This window comes from Lagopus muta, chromosome 2 (assembly GCF_023343835.1).
Source record: "Lagopus muta isolate bLagMut1 chromosome 2, bLagMut1 primary, whole genome shotgun sequence".
Taxonomy (NCBI): Eukaryota; Metazoa; Chordata; class Aves; order Galliformes; family Phasianidae; genus Lagopus; species Lagopus muta.
The window spans coordinates 83,076,994-83,098,199 of NC_064434.1; the positions used below are offsets into that span (position 1 = coordinate 83,076,994).

Here is a 21,206-nt window from a genome sequence, read left to right on the forward strand (position 1 = left end):
TGGCATAGAATGAAGGCAGATATTGGCATCAATGTGAATTTTCACTCCTGAGCTACACCTGTGCTCATTCTAGCAGCTTCAGTTCCTGCAGAGTTCAGAGGGAGTTGAATGGACTACAGCTCTCAAATGATCAGACTTATTGACAGGCAGGTGTGCATGTATGTCTTCACCTCCTCATTAGCTCTGAAAACAGATTTCACCTGACCTGAAGTTATCCTGTCTTCCCTCCTACTGAGCTTTGAGCTTTTCTTAGAGGACCTTAGTAATGACCCTGCAAACCTCCCTCCTATCCATTGCCAGCACTTAAAATTGCTTAATTTCCTCCTCTGATGGCACACATATCTTCTCTTTAAATTTTTTGTTTCTAGTACATGGAAATTCTCAGAGATTCCTAGTCAAAGGGGCCAGACTCTGATCCTTGAGGTTTTGTCCCAAAAAGCAGAGCAAGGCAGTTTTTCATATTGCCGTTATTCATGCAGTTGGTCGTCATTGCCATTGCCATTACCATAGCAAGGTGTGAATGTATGATATGTAGTGCTGGTTGAAAGGCATGGGGAAAGAAGACAAAGAATGCTTCTCACACATACAAACACATACGCACATAAATAAAATTTGGGTATAGCCAGCAGCAACTCATACTTTGTACTTCATCCCTGGTACAGAGGGACTATAGCAATATCTGTCTTGGTTCCCTAACGCATTGATTTTCCTCCTGGTGTTTCCTCCAAGAGCCCTGAATGCAGTCAGTATTGATGGCTATGTTGATAATGTGATGTTGTGGCTTAAACCAGGAGGCAGCTAAATACCACAAAAGACACTAGTTCATTTTCCCCTAGGGCTATAGGGGAGGGAATTGAAAATGGTACATGAGAATTTGTCTGTAAGGACAGTTTAATAAGAAATGAAGGAGGAGAAAAAGAAAATAGAAAAAAAACCAAACAAAACCAACCAAGTGCAATTACACACCAGAGCCCAGCTCATGCTCGGTCAGTCCCTGAGCAGCAGCAGTGCCAACCCAACCAAATCCTCCCAAGTTCTACGGCACAGCACCATGTGGTGTGGAATATCCATTTGGCCAGTCTGAGCCAGCTGCCCTGGCTGTACCCCTCCCAGCTCCTTGTGCACTCCCAGCTCCTCAATGGCCGTGCAGAACGAGGAACAGAAAAGGCCCCGACAGTGCAAGCACTTCTCTGCAGCAATGAAAGCATCAGTGTTTTATCAGTGCCATTTTCACCCTAATAAAATACAGAATCATACCATCTACAATGAAGAGAAAGAACTCTTTATCAGCCAAAACCAGGACGCATAGCTTTTTGAATAGCACAAAATGAAGTGAAACCATTAAAAAAACTAAAAAGCTGCAGAATAACCTATTTTCGTTATTGCTGTCATGAAAGTGAGTCAAGCTGCTGACCTTGCTAGAAGTTTTTGAAAAATAAAATAATGAAAGCATTGTATCCCAGTCCTGTGAACACTCAAATCTATCATCACATTCTTCGTTCTGATGACTTTCCTGTATACTAAATCATATAAAGTTCACACTGCAGGAAGACTGTTCTCAGTCCAGATGCAGTTGGAGATTAATGAAACATTGAGCAATTTGGTCACGTCACTGGCTAGAATGCATCTGTTCAACCTCTCAGCCACGGCACGTGGTGAAAGCAATAGATATGCCAACACATTTATCTGTATTGGCAAAAATACAAAGTAAAAATCCTGCCTGCACCTCACAAAGTCTGTGTGTTAGATTTCTAGACTGGGTCCAACAGAGAAAAGTGGATTTTGCACCAAAGATTTGTTTTCTTGGCAACGCTTCTACTGATTTATTTACAGCTAAAACTTACTGGGGATTTTTCATCTGTGTTTTTCCCTGTATTATTAAGCCTCTGAACATCAGCTTTCTTTGGGACATGCCAGAATGAAGCAGTTTCCATCAGAAAAATCCAGACAAATACAAAGCTGTAGATTGTAATCTAGTTCCCCTTGATTTATTGATATTATCATTAGAGTTGTAGTTCCAATGCCATATGTAGTTCCCAAGATCTTACAGTCTGATGCCTGCTGGTTGGACTTTGTTTCCTCTACTCCAGGGTCTGCTGTTTAGATGAACTGCCTTCATACATGAGGATAAGGCTGTGGATTTGAAGCATGGGAGATGTAGGACTACCCAGAGGCTAGTGTGTGCTGTTGAATGAGGACAAGGAATGCTTATGCTATAAAGGACTTGGCTGGATTCAGAATGGTGTTACCAAAGTTCTTCAAAACTTTCACATTTTCTGTTGTACCTAAACTTGCAGCACCCTGTTTTAGTATTTTACAAGTTATTCTTCTCATCTGTTTCAGACTGCGGCAGGAGCCTGCACAACTGACCCACAGGTGGACTGGAGGGGATGTTCCTGGAGGTAAATATGCTCAATTTTCTCTCTGGTATTCTCATCCATAGACACAGTTGAAAATGTGGGTCACCTGGTTGTGTAGTTACATCCCAAAGAGGATGGGAATGAGGTATATCAGGCAAAGGGCTGTGCTGCCACATGTCTAGTAGCTAAATTCTGCTCCTGTCAAACAAACTTCTCTCTGCAGAGAGTAAATATAGTTGCGGGATGCTGAGATTGAGTATTGCTGGGTAAGGACTTGAGAGAGAGTCAGAGTTGGAAGAGAAAGGGAGTGATTTTGTGGTGTTGGATTTTTGTTTGTTTTTCAAATGAGATCCGACTGCTACCAGTAGGGTCCTGTGCCTCAGTCTATTGCTGCAGTTGTGATAATCGAAAGCAGTGTTTAATGCTAGGTAATCCATGTGAGTGCCAGTTGGCATGAATGTGCTGAGTGCACCACATGCACATTCAGTGAAGATGTCCCAAATAGATTTGCAAATTACAAAGCAAGCAATGACAGTATGTGCTAGAGTGGATGTGAATTTCAATGTCCACATTAGAATGGAAGAAAACTGCCTGCTTCATGCAGGCAGAAGTATGAATGTTATATATGATAAGTATGTACATGTATACACTCCTTTCTTCATCTGCCTTTTCTCTACTCTGTGCTTCCCCCATGTCGGGGCCTGACAGAGGTAGTGTAAGGGAACACTCTGTATACACACAGGCGTTATTTGAATGCTAGTGATACAAGTTGCAATGGTACTGTTAAGCTTGCTAATGCTCATTGATGGATAGCTCTGTAGTTTGTTTAGAAAACAGGAAGAATCTGTGCCCTTATACCAAATAGATAACGATGATAAACTGAACTGCTTTTATCAAGTAGATAAGGAAGTTCTGCTAGAATCAGCTGATTTTGTGAAAGCAAGCATTGTAGGATCAAGGCAAGGAGCTAAATGAGCATGTGTGAAGATAGATTTCAGCCAGTAAACACAGTAGGGAGGAGTGACTTCATCCTAGAGGGTCTCAGAACCACCACCATAAAAAGAGCTTATGTAACCCTGTGTTAATGATTCTGGGGGAAGTACTGAAGGTATATGTGCTGCTTGGGAAAGCCTCTGCACATGTAACTCAAGTAATGCAAACAAACTGAAGGTATTTTGTACCAGGTAAGCACAATTAGGTGGAAGGATCCATTTGTGCATCCAGCACTGAGAATAAAGAACGCCTGCTTTCATCCCAGCTTGAGTCTTAGAGAGTTCCATGATCAGCTGATTTATGATAACAGTAGAGGCAGAGGCTTTTTTCATTATTAACGTTGCAAAATCCCAGACAGGTGGATGATGAACATTTAATGTAGTCTCTCTTCTATGCAAAAATGCACACAAATGTATTTTCAGCAGGGTCACATGCCTTCTGACAGTGGGCATCCCAGCATGGTCACATAAAAAAAAATTGATTTTTTTATTGATATTCCCTGATATTCCTAGTTCAGCCCGAGGTGTGTATACCTTCCTGGGCTGCAGCAGCAATGTGTGTTGACAATAAGAGGGTTGCGGAACTATTGCTACTCAGTAATTCTGTGCTTTCCCTTTGTAGTATTGGAGGTGATGGCACCCTGGAGACCCGAACCACTTTACCCAGTGAGTGTCCTGAAAAACCAGTGTGAGTAATGGGAAAAGCACAATATTAGACAGAAAGCGTCCAAGTGGATATCCAAAAACATCTGGAAATGATCACATTTCCCTTGCAAACAGTGGGCATCCCTATCTGTTGTGAATGGGAGTAGCTCACTTGGCTCACAGCTGAAACCCAGACTGACCTTCCTAGCTGCAAAGCTAATTCAGCCCCTCCACATTGCAGGATCTGCATGCGGCCAGTGCATCCTTTTGACAGAAATTATGAAGAGTAAATGTGCTGTAGGTGGCAGGACACCATGGCAGATCTGTTCTTTCTTCATTTCATTGTGCTTTCCAATCACCAACTGTAGTGCTCAATGACTGTGGGCAAATGAAGGATTATGAAACAATTAACAGTCTATTTAGAAAAGATCATTGGCAAGGTTGTGATTTCCTGTTGGTTTCTCTCAATGCTTTCAAGCTGCCACATTGCACTCAAAAAATCTAAAAATACCATGCATCTCCTGTCTTAGCATTCTGTGTAACCAGTCCTTGTAGTTGCCATAGAAACCACTGAGTGGTCAGTCTGACCATAAATTAGAGGGGAATTGGTTTGCAGTGGTTCATCTATTTGTATGTGATCCACGCCGTGGATCAGTCTGGCAATACCTGACACTGCTGGTAACAAAAACCGACATGCTTTGTCTTGTAGCATGAACAATGTGCTTAAGGAAAAATAGAAAATACATTTCATTATGCATGCAGCATTGTAAGTGAGACTTTATAAAGAGGTTTCAGACAGCACTACAGGCACGGTAATAGTAACAGTTTTCAAGCATCATGCTTTGCTGCTGAGGGTTTCACTGAAGCTTATAAACATGAATAGAATTCACTTTCCTGTTCTATGGGTAAATGGTTATGGGACTGCGAGATAGAGAGTCCTCTTTGGAGCATCTGCTCCTGGTACATGAGGGGAAGAAACCACAATTACTCTGGCACTTGCTGTCAGTAATAGCAATTTCCTAGGACCTGGCTGTCATCAGGCCCACTAAGCCCTTGTCCCTGTCCGTCTCCACAGGGAGAAATAGTAGTACTGAAATCTCCAAGGCAGGTGTGTCTACTGCCAGTTGTACCATGGATGGTTATACGTTGTCTTCTCTTTTTAAGATATCTTGAAAAAATTCAACCCAAACCTCTTTGGCTTCTCCACTGGCAACAGTAAGGAAGCAGCTGGATTCAATGCTGCAGAGAGAGGTGCAACTTCACAGTAAGTGTGACTGAAGCCAAGAATGGGCAAAGGGGTAGGAAAGAACTGATGCACTGACAGATTTGAGCTGCATGTTAAGGCTGAGTTAATCATGATGATCTATATGTAATGTGCATGTTTCTGTGGTCTGATTTCTGATTATATTTTTTTTAAAGACGGTATTTTGTGATTTAATTTTATTCTTTTTCTAAATTAGAGACAGAAATAGAAGCATAAATAAGGCATTAGCTCAAATATTCTGTGCAGAAGAAATGAAGGAAGGAGGTTTCTATAAATACCTTTTTTTGCTCAGCTTTCAGTTTTCAGCTTCTTCATTCACTTTCAGTCTGTTTGTAATGAGAGAAAGCTGATGGCCCTCTCAGTTATTCCCTGATTTCTGGGAAATGTGCCTCCAACTAGCAAATAGAAACTCACTGTCACCTAATTGCACTAAAAGCTTTCCTCATTTGCAGCGTAAAGAAAACAAACCGAGTGAGCATGTAGGAAAAAAGTCCATTTTCCTCTTGAAGGAAAACACCACAGTCTGTTAAGAACAAAAACGTATGAGTTTGTATTGCACAAGCTGTGCTTTCTCTATGGATATTCATGGAATTTGTTTCCAGGACTTTGTGACCCCTTTAACAGTCATCAAATTTTCTGCAAAAGTGTTTCAGGGTAACTAGCAAAGCCTGTGTAGCTACTGTTCTGTGAGTGACTTGAGCTCAGTGTGATTCTGGAAGTGCAAATAAACGTGGCCGTGTTTGTGTAGCTGCTGGCAAAATGCAGGACTCAAGCTGCTCAAGCGCAGTCTCATCTCAGCATATCAGGAGCTCAAGTTTCCAGCTGGAGTCTCAGCACGGTTTGTGCTTTGCTCTATGGATGTTGCATCCTGCACAGACCTGAGCTTTAACCCAGTGGTTCCATTGTATAAGCAATATCCTCCAGATAAGCTGTAGGAGTTGAAGGCCAGATCAGGAAAGCTGGTTAGGTGCCCAGCTTCTGTATAAACATTACTAGATTTCAAAAGGAATTATGCAGCTGAATTTCTCTGTATATCTGGGCATTAGTGTTTTTTCTCCAAATAAAGTGCACTTAAGCCTACTCTGAGATGGGAAGGATCCATCCCAGTTGACTGCCACTTGGCAACTGTCCTAGCTGATACCCTTTTAGATCAGCTTGTTTGTGTAACTGCTGCTGCTCTGGTCACTACTCTTCCTTCTGAGGCATCACTTTCTCTGTGTGGATTTCTGCCACTCCTAGCATTCCCTGAAATGAGGAGTATGAGAAAAAATGATGATGATGAGCTTTCAGAGCATGCATCTAACATCCTTCTGTCCTCTTTCTACAGCAATATGCCAGCCCAAGCAAGTGAACTGGTGGAGCTAATGAGGAGCAGCTCAGTAAGTGGATTGTTCCTAAAAAACAAAGCAGGGACTTCAGATTGCGCCTCAGTGCTCCCATGGTGCCAGTTCATGGGGCAACGGAATACAGTTCTTTACTGATAGGAGAAAAGTCAGTGTCCTCATCTCTGGTATGTTTTCTGAGATAAGCAACTAAGGAACATTCACTGTCATCAAGAGATTAAAAGTTACTCATGCGAATTCACCCAGGTAGTGTGCAAACACGAAGGGCAGAAGCTGATGCATCTGGGAGTCGTGAGAATAGTAATGGGAAGGAGGAGGAGATCTGGAGGCTCCAGGCAAATCATAGGGCTGTGAGTGAGCAGCAGTATTCAAAGTGGAAAGGCCAAGAACAAAGTTGCTGGAACAGGGACCTAGTGACAAACATCAGCCACAATCTTTGATCTGAGTATGGACTGGGGAATGGCAATACTGGGAAAGGGAGCATGAAATCCCCCTGGGAGATTAGGCTCCCTGAAACAGGAATGAATAATTTGGCCTTGAGGCCAAAGTCCTCAAGGTAGAGTGAATCCCTGCCACATCTCAAGCTTTTAGGGAACTGGTCAGGGATCTAATATTGTGGACCAACCTGCTGTTCCTGCTCCACTGAGGGCTGCAGAGAGCTCTTAACACAGTGGCTAGTGCTGAAGTTTGGTGTATGGGGAGAAACGTGGGAGAAAGCTGAGGCTGTCTTGCCCCAAGCATGGTCTGAATTTGTTGTGGTGGTGGCTGTCAGTGTGATTTGTTGCTTCGTAGAGTGTCCAGTAAGGGAATAAGAGAGCCTGGTGCTCCTTGGCTCAGACTGAATGGGAAAGAAAGGTACTGAATAAGCAGGATTTGTCTAAGCACGCATCCCTGTGTGCCAGCACTCCTGATGGATGCTGCATACTCACTGCCCTGTCAGTTACTCTGTGCTACCAAATGTTTGGCAGTGAAGGAAGCTGCCGTGGCTCTTCAGTGAAGTACTACACGGCTCTAGATATGTTTTATTCGTTGCTATTTATGCATCTTTAAAAAGAGGGGGAAAATCCCAGCCATACTTTGGGCAAAGCTTTGGGAGCAAGGCGTTGCTTGAGGAGCATTCAGACCCGTGGGTGATTCCCAGGCCCTTCCTCTATTTGCGGGATCCTTTCGCAGCTGTTTGTTATGTAAATGCACCGCTCTAAAAATAGCTGCCTTTGATTCCTTTCTTTGTTAGGAACGCTACAAAATGTTTTGCTGAGCTCCAGCTCTCAGCAGCGCCTATTGTCAGCTCTGTGACGTGGTTGCTGCAGCTGCCCTTATATGAGCTCGGTGAAGTCACCGGCCTCCCGGACTCTGCTATTTTAATCCGTTCTCTTGTCCCTGGGGTGCCTCTCTCCATGCCTACCCGTGGGGCGATGCCTGCCCAGCTGGCAGGATCCCTAGCAGCACACTTCCCCGGCTCTCACCAGCCACTCCAGCAACCCCAGCTCTGTCCCTGCAGTGCCCCAAACCCACACCTGCTGGCACGTCTCCGTGCTCAGCTGCCCTGATAGTTCTTGTTTGCTGAAGGGTTTCCTTACAAAAGCCAAGGTGAGCTGCAGCTAGACTAGCAAACAGTTCTCATGTTCCTTCAGATGGATGCTTTTCTTTGATAGGACAAGGGGGGAATTGCTTTAAACTAAAAGAGAGGAGATTTAGATTAGATGCTAGGAAGAAATTCTTTACTCAGAGGGTGACGAGGCAGTGGCACAGCTGCCCAGAGAAGCTATGGTGCCCCATCCTTGGAGATGTCAAGGCCAGGTTGGATGGGGCCCTTGGCAGCCTGAGATGGTGGAGGGCAGCCCTGCCAATGGCAGGGGTCAGAAATGGGTGGGCTTCAAGATTCCCTCCAGCCTAAGGCATTCTATGATTTTGCTGCCTTAACTCACTGCGCCTCTTTTGGGCTGCTCTGCTGTGCAGCCTTGTACCCCCCTCATTAAATGTTACCCCTGCAAGTGTAAGCAGCAAACACAGAAATCTGTTTATTTTATGTGCCACCAGAATATTAACTTCAAGGAGGACTGGAAGCTGATCACTATCTTCATTGGAAGCAATGACCTGTGTCAGTACTGCTTGGATAAGGTTTGTATCTCTGAAGCAGGCATGCTTGTTTGGGCACTTGGCAGCAGCCCAGCCCTGGAAATTTAACCTTTCTCTCGCTCCATGTGCCAAAGCTCCTCTTTGTTTAAAAAGCACTTAGGACTACAATTCCTTTCATCTGTGTTGTATAAGAAAAAGTACACAGCTTTTAATTTTGAGGCACTGCAGGTCTGGAGCACAATTTAAGCAGCGACAATCTGCCCCACACTGAACAAAAGTATAAACCAAAGAGCTCTTCCAGCTTGACTGAACAAAGCACTTAAGATGTGTGGTGTCTTATGTTTGTTGTTACAGGGACACAAATGAACATTTATTCTGGAAAGTGTCTCCATGCAATAATTACTGGATATGTCTCTTTCTTGCTTCAGAATGACACCAAATGAAGTAACATCAGTTCATGGTGAAAAAAGGTGTCACATCTAGCTGTCAGTGTTCACCCCCTCTGAAAAGCACACACTGAAGTCTTGAGGTCTGGCTCATTGAAATATCTGAGGATTGTTCTCTCAGTTTTGGTCTATTTCCTTTAAAGACTGCTAAGTAGAGTCTTCGCCCCAGTGGCTAAACCTCTATAACCACACTCAGAGTTGTTTTGCCTGTGGGTTTTGTTTATTCATCAAGGAAAGATTCAGCCCAGACCTTTTAAATACCTCTAGATTTTCTGTGGAGATTAAGTGAATGTGTCAGTGCTCGTGTTCCTGTGGCTCTCTACAACCTGTGTGCATGTGGCAGTAAACCTCTTGTTCCAAATATACACCTGCCATCAGAAGCAGAAAGAAGAATAGGGACTCCATTGTGCGAATGAAACAGCCAAAATTTCCGGGTTTTTAAAAGAAGACCAATCTTACTTTATTTTAATTACATAGGAAACATATTCAGTGCAAAACTACGTGAAGCACCTCCAGGACACTCTGGATATTTTCTACACAGAGGTAAGCTTTAAAGATACCCTAGCAAACTATGTTCCTGGCAAGTACGCTTGTGCTTTTCTCACCTCTGGTAGACTTTCAGCGATTATATTTCATGCAAGATTATCTTCCAAAGAGCTGAGATCATAATGCAGCACTGAGGAGCAGTCGAACAACTGTGTTAGATAATGCCCTGAGAAAATGTACTGTAGTTTCAGGACAACTGAGTTGAGTGGTGTTTTTGCTGTGGATCAAATATATCACAGCATTACTGCCAGTACTGATGGCTGAACGAAGTTTCATTTACCCTAGAGAAAATGGAAATGCCCCAGGGAGTGAAGCAGCATTTCAGCTAGTTTGTACTAGCTGCCAGGAATTTTTTGGCTGACATCCACTATATGTCTCCCTCTCTTTATACATTACCCTTGCTATTGGTTGCAGTCAGTGCGGTTCTGCACTGACTCACTGACCTACGGATGGCACTTTTCTCTCTTTGTAGTGGTATCATGTTCTCTGACTCGGTATGTCTGCTTATTATAACCCCTGCAGCTCCCAAGAGTCTTTATCAACATGGTGGAGATACTTGAGATTTCTGGACTGCGTCAGGTGGCAGCAAGCTCTTCAGAATGCTTTCTGACAGAGTAAGTGAACACTGCAGATCTTCACCTTTAAAAGCCTTTCTTTTTTGTTACTGTTTGTTTGTTTGTTCTAATCAATCTAAACTGTTGCTACAGTAGGGATAGCCACACTGACCATTCTGAGTTACTTTTATTGCTGCCTTTACATGAATACACTAGTTCACATTGACTTTCTATTGCTTCTTCCAATACTTCAGCTAAAAGGCATGCACCTGTAGTCTGTGGTCGGTCATTGCCTTCCTTAGCTCTAAGGCAGTATATCACAGCATAAATCACCATGCAGTTGCCTTACTACCGACCTTAGTGCCTGTTATGCCTAGCCATTTGCTGCTCAGCAGCTCAGGCTGATATCCCTGATGCCTCTCCATGCATTCAGTGCTGCATTACCTATTGCATGGATGGGGCTGCAGAAAGCAAGACCAGGAGCTGCATTTCCCACCAAATGGATGAGGTCAAAAGCGTAACTCCAACAAGACTGTGGGACGTGTTTTATGAAGTACCCATGCCTTCAGAGGAGTTAGTATGGATGTATTTCATATCCATGTAAAGTGGGCGTAAGGCGCTCTAATCTGGCAGAGAAAGTTATAAGAAAGACCATTGGTTGGAAGATGATGCCTAATGAATTAAAAAGAAATAGGGCATGGATTTTTAATAATAGAAGTGGTGAGTTACTGGAACACACTAGAAGAGATATTAGTGAATCAACTGTCTTGCTTGATGTTTTCATATTAATTCCTTCTTAGAGAATGCATTTCAGTGAAGCACAAGTTACCTCTTGATATGAGAGTAAGAGAAGGAAATGCAGTAGTCTGAGGAGTCAGATCACATGAACAATTTATTTTCTAAACTTCTGGATTTCTGAAACTCTCCTGTATGTCAGTATATAGGGTGTTTTTATTCAAAAACATGATATGCTGCTAACATGTGACACAAGCACGTTTGTGTCTGACGTTCAAGACTTGTGAATCCTGCAGCTCTTACTGGCTGTGGCAGGCGTTCAGTGAAAATGAAGTCAATGAGGACTTTTTTTCCTGTTGTATCCATGTCTAAGTAAGCAAGGAAGCTCTCCTGCCTGTAAGCTTTGAGCAGCTATTCTGAGCTTCTTGTACCAGACACATTACTTAAATGCTACTCTAGGTCGGCTTTTAATTTTAGTATTTCTTTCATTGAAGGAATCCTTGTCCATGTTTCCTAAACCCCGAAGAAAATTCTTCCGATCTACAAGAAATTAAGAGAGTCAACAGAGATTTTCAGGTAACAATTTGATTCTGTAACTAGTCTTCTTCATTTGTGTTTCTTCTTCATCTCTTCCTTCAATCCCCTTTCTCTCACACAAAACCTCAGAACTGAGAGGAGAGACTGGGGAAACAGCTTGGCTACAGTTTAATTAAAATCCTGGCCTCCTAGCTGATTATCAGCAATGCAGTCTTTCTGCCTTAATGTTTTGAGTTTAATTGTTTGGGCATTTGGAAAGAAGTTGCTGGTGATGGCTGTTTTGTTGGTGTACATTCATTATAAATGCAATGGGTAGCTCACAGGAGTTGACATGCTACTGCAAGGATAACAAATTAACTTGCATCAGCAGTTTTGTCATTACTCTTAGCAAAGGAAATGAATTAAACTAACCTGATATTCTTTTTTTTTTTTTTTTTAATCATGGGCTGAGAGTTAGTACACAGCTTACTATGGGTCAGCTAATTATCTGAGAGTAACTTTTCATAGCCTCTAGCTTAAGATTCACTCAAGTTTAACAAAGGTTATAAATAGCCATTGGAGCAGAAGATTTTTCTGTTGTTAGTTCTGTGAATGCAGGGATCGCTATGGGATCACAGTATGTTCTCCAGTCCTCTTGTTCTTTCTATGGCAGTAGGTGTTGTCTGATGGATCTGACAGAGCTCAAAAAATCCATCTTGGAAAACACACTGACTTACCCATGTGGACAATTTTTATTAGGGAAGTGGGACTAGAGCTGTTCTGAGATACAACCAGGACCTTCAGAGTTTATACCCATAAGCTGGAAGGTATTAAGAAGATAGCTTTATTATCTGTATGATAATATGTATGTCTGTAGGCATAGTTTTCAAAAGTAGCAGATGTTTTTCAGTGCTTATATTTTATTTTACTTCCAGCACACCTTTCTGAAAAATCGAACATGTTCCACATGTTCATCTTCCCAATCATCTGTCTCTTCTAAAAAATTTGGCCTTGTTCCTTTTTCTAATTCTCTGTATTTTTTTTCTTCTTATGAAGCACTGATTTCTGTAAGATACAAACCACATTTTTTTGGTCAAAGTTAAGCAACTTCACTTTTCCAAATGTCTTTGCTTCTTCACATTTTTCTCACGAAAATCTCTCCCAGATTATCTACTTTGCCATTCTCTTGACCGTTCAATACTATTCAGCTGGATTTGTACTGTTATGCCAACCTACATTGAAAAGATGTAATATGCATGTTTTTACAATAGCCGTTACATGGTAGATGATCCTTGCAAGTTCTTTTCCTGTTTCCACCCATGCAACTCCCCACAGGCTGAAGCCTTACAGCTGGTCAGCAGTGGTCAGTACGAACAGCGTGAGGACTTTGCAGTTGTTGTGCAGCCGTTTTTCCGAAACACCATCTTGCCTACGGACAGCGTGAGTCTCCTTTTTCTTTTGCATCTTGCATAGACCACTATCTTGATTTCTCTAAGTTGGCAGAATCCGTGAGGCAAGGACTGTGTTGTTGTTTTTTTTTTTGTTTGCACGGTTTAGAGGTCACAGAGTAGAGCCTGCAATAAAAGTGGCAGAGGAGAAGACAGGAAAAGCTGTGCTGCCTGTGGATCAAAACAGCTTTGGGAAACATTCACAGTGGGCATGCTGCACCTAGGCACCCTTATGCTTCATCTGAACTACATGTTGTCCCCTTTTGCTTCTGCTGTTGGAGGGCTTGCTTGGCCTTCACCATGATGTTCTTCTCCGCTTTAGGTTGTTGAATGGGTTCAGGCTTTCTCCACAGGGAGACCAGCATGCCTGACTCACCTAAGAGTGGAAACTGGAAGCAGCTTTTGAAGCCAAAGGCTGATTCTCCCTTCTTTTATATGGCTCTAACATTATATATGTTCTGTAGTTAAGGATACAAATTCTTGGTATGGACCCTGGTCAGAAGCACTCAGTTTTGCATAATACTCATCTTTTTGTTATAGCATCCTTATTTTGTTTTGCCACTCCAAATAATGGTTACAGTTCTAGTAGTGATAAGGTGTATTTTCCTAAGTACTGATATTTGCCTCTCATGGATAAACCCACGGTTTTTGATATTTTCTGAAATCCAGTACAAATTTGAATATCTGAAAGAATCTCAGTTATGAAAGTTTAGTCAGCAAAGATTAAAGTAAATGGTTTTTTTTTTTTTTTTTTTTTTTTTTTTAATCTGTTCTATTCAAGGTAAAGTACAGATCAATGGCTGGGTCCATATAAGAGCTGTGACTATTGGTACAGTGATAAGTCTAGATTTGTTATGGAAATTGCTTCATAAAGTTGAACAGGAGATCTCAAGGTGCAATAATCTGTCAATAGTTACGAGCGCTTAACTTTGTCTGCAGTGTCAAAATGTGAACAGATTGCATTTAAGGAAAATCACAGAATCATAAGGGTTGCAAGGGGCCTCTGAGATCATCTAGTCCAACTCCTTGCTAAAGTAGGTTCCCTACAGTACATTTCATGTTTCCTGTTCCTGAGCTCTGTCAAAGTAAATAAGTTTTTCCCCATGTTCGTATGGAACTTCCTATGTTTCAATTTGTGCCCACTGATCCTTCTTCTGTCACTGAGCACTGCTGAAAAGAGCCTGACTCCATCCGCATGACTTCCACCTTTTGGATATTTATAAGCATTTGTAAGATCTCTTGACCTTCTCTTGTCCAGGCTGAATAGCCCCAGGGCTCTCAGCCTTTCCTCACATGGGAGATGATCCAGGTCTCTCATCAGCTTCATGGTCTTCCACTGGACTCTCTAGAAGTTCCCCATCTTTCTTGAACTGGGGACGCAGAGCTGAATACAGAACTCCAGATGTGGCCTCACCAGGGTAGAATAGAGGGGAAGGATCACCTCGCTCAGCCTACTGGCCACACTGTTTGGAATGCACCCCAGGATACAATTGGCCTTCTTGGCCACAAGGACACACTGCTGGCTTATGGACAACCTGATGTCCTCCAGGACACCCAGTTCCTACTCTGCAGATACCAAAAAGTGTGAAGTGGGTATGACAAATACAGTGCACTTTTAGATACAATATGTCAATTCTTAAAATGTGAAATGTATTTAGAAATTTATTTTGCTTTTTATTGCAGAATGGCAAGCCAGATCTGAGCTTCTTTGCTGCAGACTGCTTTCACTTCAGTGAAAAAGGCCATGCTGAGATGGCTATGGCTCTCTGGAATAATATGGTAAGAGACTACAAAGTAGATCCCAATGTGCTTGTTGTAGGAGTCCCAACAAAAGATCATGAGAAAGGATGTTTGTGTGAAACAAAAACAGTAAACAAGAAATGAACCTGTTATGCTAACAGGAGGAGGACTACTGAGCTCTGAGATCCTTCTTTGTCTGCATTGCTTGGGAACACAACTGACAGCAGTTTTGTTGCCTTAAACAGTATAACCCTTTGCTTATCATCTTTGCTTATGAGAAAGTCTGAGTGTTTCAACATACTCTGAAGAAAAATTCCTTTCTACTTTGGTAATTAATATGCACTAAGGCAAAAATCAGCCCAGTTAAATATACAGTCCCATATGTTTCCTGAAAAAGCCTGTTGAATGAGCCTACCTTTCCTCATTGACATCTCTTAAACTCATTATGAAAAGACATGTGATCAATTTCTTCCTTTTTTTTTTTTTTACTACCATTAAAAGTGTTGTATCATCCACTCAAATATTTGAGGCAATTCTGTCAGAGCCACTGAAGCTAATGGAGATCTGAAGTCACACCTATGATTCCTCTGCTTGCAGTCATGTTCCTTCTGTCATTTTGAAGGAAACAATTTTGAATAGTGCTGGCACAGTCTATAAGAAGCATATGCTAGACTTGATAACTCCAAGGTAACAGTCACTTTTGGAATGATGTTATTTCCCATAGTCGAAAAAAGACCATGGTGCTTTCATGCCACAGCAACATTTCCTCTTCTTGTCTCATTAACACCAGTTCGCAAATACATTGTGCCAGCAGAAATGCTGTAATCTGGTTTGTGCAAGAAACGGACATAAATAGAGGAGAAACTATTTTCAGTTTTACTTAAACTTTGAGCAAGATAAGAAACTTACAACATACTCCATAAGGAACTTCAGCACAAGGACTAGGACATGCCGGACAGAAACCTATGCAGTTGCTCTCTGTAACACATGAGCTGTAAGTCCAGGGTTATGGAAAACAGTGCATGTGCTTGTGTTATTTATTTGTGCACCCAACAAATCTGCCTATTTTTCAGCTTCACTATGTGGGTCTCCAGATGGTGGCAGCCTAGCAGGCTTCTTTGTGTAGTGGCTCTAACAAGGCTCGCAGGGGTTCAGGACCCCCTGACAAATGTAAATAACATTCAAATAGTGCATGGCTGCAGATCCCAAGAAGAAAAAGAGAAAATATCTGGGCATATGGTAGCCTTAAATTGGGTTTGTTGGCATGCGATATTCTTATTAGCCATTACTCATTCCTGAATCATGATCAGTCCTTTTTCTTTGCCACTGGAGTTTATTCTGTCCAGGCTGTCACTCATTTCCCACATATAAGAATATTGACACATCTTTCTACTGTGTACTGGGAATCAGATTCTTAATAATGCAAACTCTTCACTTCCATAGAACTCTGTCGGTTCATGTTGATCAGACTAGTTCCTAGTTAAATCTATTTCTTGTAATACATCTCTTCTTTCCACTCACTGTCCATGTATGGAGAGGTTGTGCAAGCTTACTGTAAGGCCGTATTGTTTTGCTGTTCCCTGAAGAGCTCAGTCAGAAGTAGGCTTATTGCCAAATGACATGTATTCTCATCAGTCCACACAAAGGGCTAGACTGTGCCTGGCCACTGTGTGGCTATGCAAGGATGGAGACAGCTTAAGGAGCCTCTTCCTCACCCTGATGTTCTCTGCCCTTCCTGTCTCGTGCAAAGCGAAGTGTGCTCCTACCCTATGAAGTCAGAAAACTCTTCAATCTTAACAGTCTCCTACTGGTCCCAGATCCACCCTATCAGCCTTCTGGCCCACAGACAGTGTGTTTAGCTTGCATTATGCCTCTGTGTTTGCTACATGCTACCAGAGGATCTGCATGTGTGTTCCAGAAATTGTCCTGTACGCTTATGGACTTGGAGATGCTGTCATCTTTGGAGCTCAAAAGAGAATGCTCCTGAGGTATGCATCGCATAGAGTCAAAGTGAAAAGGACAGGCTATAGAATTCTGCATCTTACTGTCCTTTGCCTGAGCATCATGCCAGACCCCTTGCCAAGTATTCTGGCACAGAAAGTGTTATGGTTTCCTACAACTAACCAGTCAGGCTGCAGACAGACTGGTACAAGAAATGAGCCACATAGCTTTCAAATAATCACATCAGAACTTGAACTTTTCCCTTCAAATGCAATAAAAGAAGCAAATTCCAACTCCACAACATTAGCAAGAAGGCAGGCCAAACGATTAGGACTCATAGGTGTCCAACAGGAGCTTGTTTGACAACCAGTAAAACATTACCCTCTGATTTACTCCTCATCTTCTCTGCACTTCTTACATTTATTTCCTCCTCATATCTTCAACACATGAAGCATCAGCTTCTTTATCTTGTGTTGGTTCATCTCTCCCCTTTGATTTTTTTCTGTGTCTATTTTTGTTTTGTATAAGAAACCAGAGAAAGTATTCCCATAGTGGAATTTTTTTATCAAGATTTTTTCTCCATCTTGTGTTGGTTTTGTCAAGATATTGTTTCTCTCCACCATGCCAGTGACACTTTAGTCACGTGGGACAGTAAATGTATGTATAGATGGCAGCAGCAGCAACAGCAGTCCTCTGTGCTGTATGCCCAGAAGTGCTGGGTGACAGTTCTGCAGTTTTCTGTGGGCCAGTCCTTAGGTCATTACTTCTGGCATGTCGATACACAGTTGTAAACGCTTCAGTCAACATGACTGATCAAGCTTCTACTTGTTAGCTTAACTATGGTAACGGATGGCATGTGCACTCCTTGCCAACCACGGATGCTGTGCCGTTAGCCTGGACATATTTTATTTTGCATCTGAAACGGACTCAGAGAGAGCCTATGGTCAGCTCAGCTGACAACTGATAATCTAAAAGGCTTTATTTAATTCACTTCTTGCAGTCTTGTGAACTTAGCCTTAGCTAAAACTCCCCGGGCATTTCTTGTCTGAGTGTAGACTGCAAAGGTTAGTATTGTTCCCTCCTGCCTGTGCAACTCCACATCATTTCTGAACGCACTTCTGTCACCATGACACCTAAGCTTCTTTCTTTCAGTACTGTGCTTAGTAATGTGACTAACATCTCTCGTGATTTTTTTTTCTTTGTGGTTTATACTGTCATTTGAGATGTCCATGTGGGAGAACTGGGTGTATAGTGCACTACTTTGTTGTAGCAGAATATTTGAAGTATGTGGTAGTCAGAGCTATTTTCTCCTGCACTCCGTGCAAAAGGAGGAAAGGCTTCTCTTGTTGTTTGCTTCTTGAGTTTCTGCAGACGCTGTGTCAGATTCACAATGTCTTCAGTTCACGAGTGTTAAAATGTTTGGAAACTTTGCTATGATGCACCTTCTCCCACGTTTCTTCATTGCTGCAGGCATCAAAAGGCTGGGTAAAAACTTGTAGGCACACAGGAACCTGAGGAGAAAAAAGATCCTCACTGTTTACTATTGCTTTTCCCTTCCTCAGATGGAACCAGTTGGTGAAAAGCAGACTTACAACAACTTTACCTATGACAGATCAAAACTCAAGTGTCCAAACCTTGTAAGTAAAGGCCATACTCTTCTTTAACCACATTTGTTTTCCTCTGTTCTTATTGTTCCTTGTTTTTGTTTGTTTGTTTGTTTTTTTCTCAAGAATATCTTTGTAAAGGTTTTAAATAGCAAAAATATGCTGCTGTTTATTACACTCTGGAAATTCTACAGAAGGTTTAATGCCATAGATCTATCCTTACTGCAATGGAAAGTCTCTACTTTGAGCTGGTTTTAATGAATGCAGACATTTCCATTTGGTTGTTTGCAGCAAACAGATTTGGAATTGATGCCATCACTTATGTTTCTAAGGTGACTTCTCTTTTTAATTCTAGGAACTTCAGGCAATGGGGCAGGAAACAGTTTGGGCTAAGGCAGAAGGCAGAACAGTTGATTGCCTGTCTACAAATTGACTCCCCTCTCTGGGAGGGGGGGTGCTATGCTGTCTGAACACTGCTGCAAGGTGTCTCTGGTCAGTAAAACCTTTCGTTTCTCTTTGTAGGAGAAACCCTTTCTTTCCACACTGAGAAACAGTGGATTCAGGAATTCAGCTCTCAACTTGGAGAAGACGGAACCTTCAGTCCCCTACTGGGCTGTCATTGTGGCTGCAGTAGCTGGAGTCCTGGTGGGCTCTTTGCTCCTCTGGGCTGTGTCAAGAAGAAGAGCCAGGAGACACCAGCGTGACATCGATGCAGAAAAGAACATGAAAACAACATCTCTTTAAAACCAATGGAGCAAACATCTGTCTCTGCAGAATTAGAAAACAGTTGGACATTCATCAAACTTTGTTTTTAGCCAGGAATTTTTGGGCCCACTGGTATTGATCAGAAAGGCATTGTAGAAAGGCTAGCTTTTGCAGATTAGTGAGGTGGACAATGGAGTTCAAAAAGTTAAAGCTTTTCCATGCTGGGATGTTCTTCTCAGTTTCTTGAATATCACACAGGATTTATTCATGCACCTTTGCACCTTATTTGTCCCTTTTTCCTATAAAACTCTGTGTATAAAATGTTAGATGTTCATGATTGTGACCTGGTGCTTCCCAGTGGTAAGGTGTGATAAAGAAGAAAAGTAGCAATTTCACATGTTAGATTCCAATAAGACCACAGAGCTGAGCTGATGGTGCTATGGTCATATTGGAACTTTCAGGAAAGTACAAAGGAAAGTGCAATGCCAAGGAAACATCCTCTAGCATCTTCGGATCAACCGTGTAACAGAAGGGTTTGCCTCTTGTGGCACCTGTGGCAAGTTCAGTTCTCTCAGATTGGAATCACTGTGGTTGTTCTCTCAGTAAGAATTTGCAAAGCTTTTTCAAACTTCTCAGGAGTTCAGAGTTGATCTTTTCCAGTAGTTAGACATCCCTTGTGTGATACTTGCATATTACATATATTCACAGTAGTCTTGTTTGTCAGTACCTTTATTTCATATGCCAAATACTTTTATTTTTGATTTTATTGAAACTGAAGTGTAGTTTGTAATGGTGTGTCTTTTTTTTTTTTTTTTTTTAAGGTTTCTACATTTCCATTCCAGAAATGCAAACAAGCTGAAAATTAAAACTGTTTCAGAGAAAAAAAGTTTCTTTTTTTGGGTTTCTTAAAACTAGTCATTACACAGACATAGAAGGTATTCAGACTTCGTTTCGCTCATTCTTCTGGCCAAGATAAAAAGAGATGGGTAAAATACGGCGTGTGTAGTCAGGAGCTGCAGCTCCACTCATCCCTCCTTTGATCTGCTCTCAAAGGTTGGACTGTTAGTGGTAGGACTGTTGTTTGCATAAATCCTATCCACAGGTGTGTCTGAGCACAGCAGCTCTATATGCAGCCCCAAAGAGAGATGTATTTGAAATGCAAAACAGAAGCACCTGTGTCTTATTTCAGTGCGGCTCAGGCATAAGCTCAAACTGCTCATCTCTGCTGCTCTTCCTGTCCCTGTCTTCAGTGTGCATCTTAACCATCTACCTGATGTCTGAACTGCTGATATTTATTTAGTTTGACTACTGGAAGCAAAAGCAGCCTTATAATGCAAGACATCTACCGTATTCCAGCACGTTCCACAGCATCATTACCTCAGACATATTATAAGGTGTGAGGGATCTGAGCAAATATCCCAGTGGGTCATGAAGGTGACAATCTCTTCTCATTCCTATATGTCACTTTCATAAGTCCTCTTCCATTCTGTATAGCCACAAATCATGCAGCCCCTGCCTTCATAAGGAAGAGAAAGACGCCATTCTCTGTGAAACCTTTCATCAGTACTGGGTATATTAAAGGAAACTCAAAATGGAATTTCAGTGCTGATGTATTTTTCAAATGATGTGTGCGTGCATGAAGTGGGGTGAGGTTTTTAGAACATGAGCTAGAGCTGCACCGTTCTCTCATTAGGCTCTCCCAGCCTGGAGTTGGATGCAAATCTGATTTGATTTTCATGCTGGTGCCCCTTGCAAGAATAACTAGAAGATCCCTTCCTTTTGTGGAAGTCTGAATTTTGCTCTGAGCTTCTGAAAGCCAAGACATCAGAGGTGCAGCCAGTTAGGAAGTGAAACAAAAAGAAGGCCCTTACCTCCTCCAGTGTTTTGAAGGATGCTGGTGGAAATTATTATTGCCTGGGAGCTTGGGTGACTCCAGACTGTACTGCAGATACTTGGTTCCCTGAAGCATTCGGCTTTGTGAGAAATGCTACCTTTACTGAAGCTTTTGGGAACTGAGCCTGTTGAGCTTAAACTGTATTGGCTCTGTGCTGCTTCAGCAGCAGGAGCCTTTTCCTCTAGTTTCTCTGGGTGCAGCTCTACTGCACTATTACAGCAGGAGCACATAGGAGCTGGAGCTGGAAACTGTGTGCTCTTTATTTAGCCTGCAGAAATGTCTTCTGGCATCGTGTTGGTATGGACTGAAGAATGTGATGAACTGCATGGATGTTTAAAAATAAGATTAGAAAGAAAAAGGAAGAATCATGCAGTTTTCAGCTGTTTCACAAGCA

At 42.1% G+C, this 21,206-nt stretch overlaps 1 protein-coding gene across 1 annotated transcript in view; it reads left to right on the top strand.

The window, feature by feature from the left end:
- Positions 1-19,703, top strand: part of PLB1 (phospholipase B1) — a 98,902-nt gene extending 79,199 nt beyond the window's left edge. The window contains exons 47-58 of the mRNA XM_048935732.1: positions 2,344-2,402; positions 3,975-4,018; positions 5,162-5,261; positions 6,589-6,640; positions 8,645-8,725; positions 9,607-9,672; positions 10,198-10,289; positions 11,459-11,540; positions 12,816-12,920; positions 14,612-14,707; positions 18,172-18,246; positions 18,736-19,703. Of these exons, the coding sequence (XP_048791689.1) occupies positions 2,344-2,402; positions 3,975-4,018; positions 5,162-5,261; positions 6,589-6,640; positions 8,645-8,725; positions 9,607-9,672; positions 10,198-10,289; positions 11,459-11,540; positions 12,816-12,920; positions 14,612-14,707; positions 18,172-18,246; positions 18,736-18,957 (1,074 nt within the window). The 3' untranslated portion in view covers positions 18,958-19,703. The remainder of the gene's footprint in view (positions 1-2,343; positions 2,403-3,974; positions 4,019-5,161; positions 5,262-6,588; positions 6,641-8,644; positions 8,726-9,606; positions 9,673-10,197; positions 10,290-11,458; positions 11,541-12,815; positions 12,921-14,611; positions 14,708-18,171; positions 18,247-18,735) is intronic.
- Positions 19,704-21,206: the final 1,503 nt, after the last annotated feature.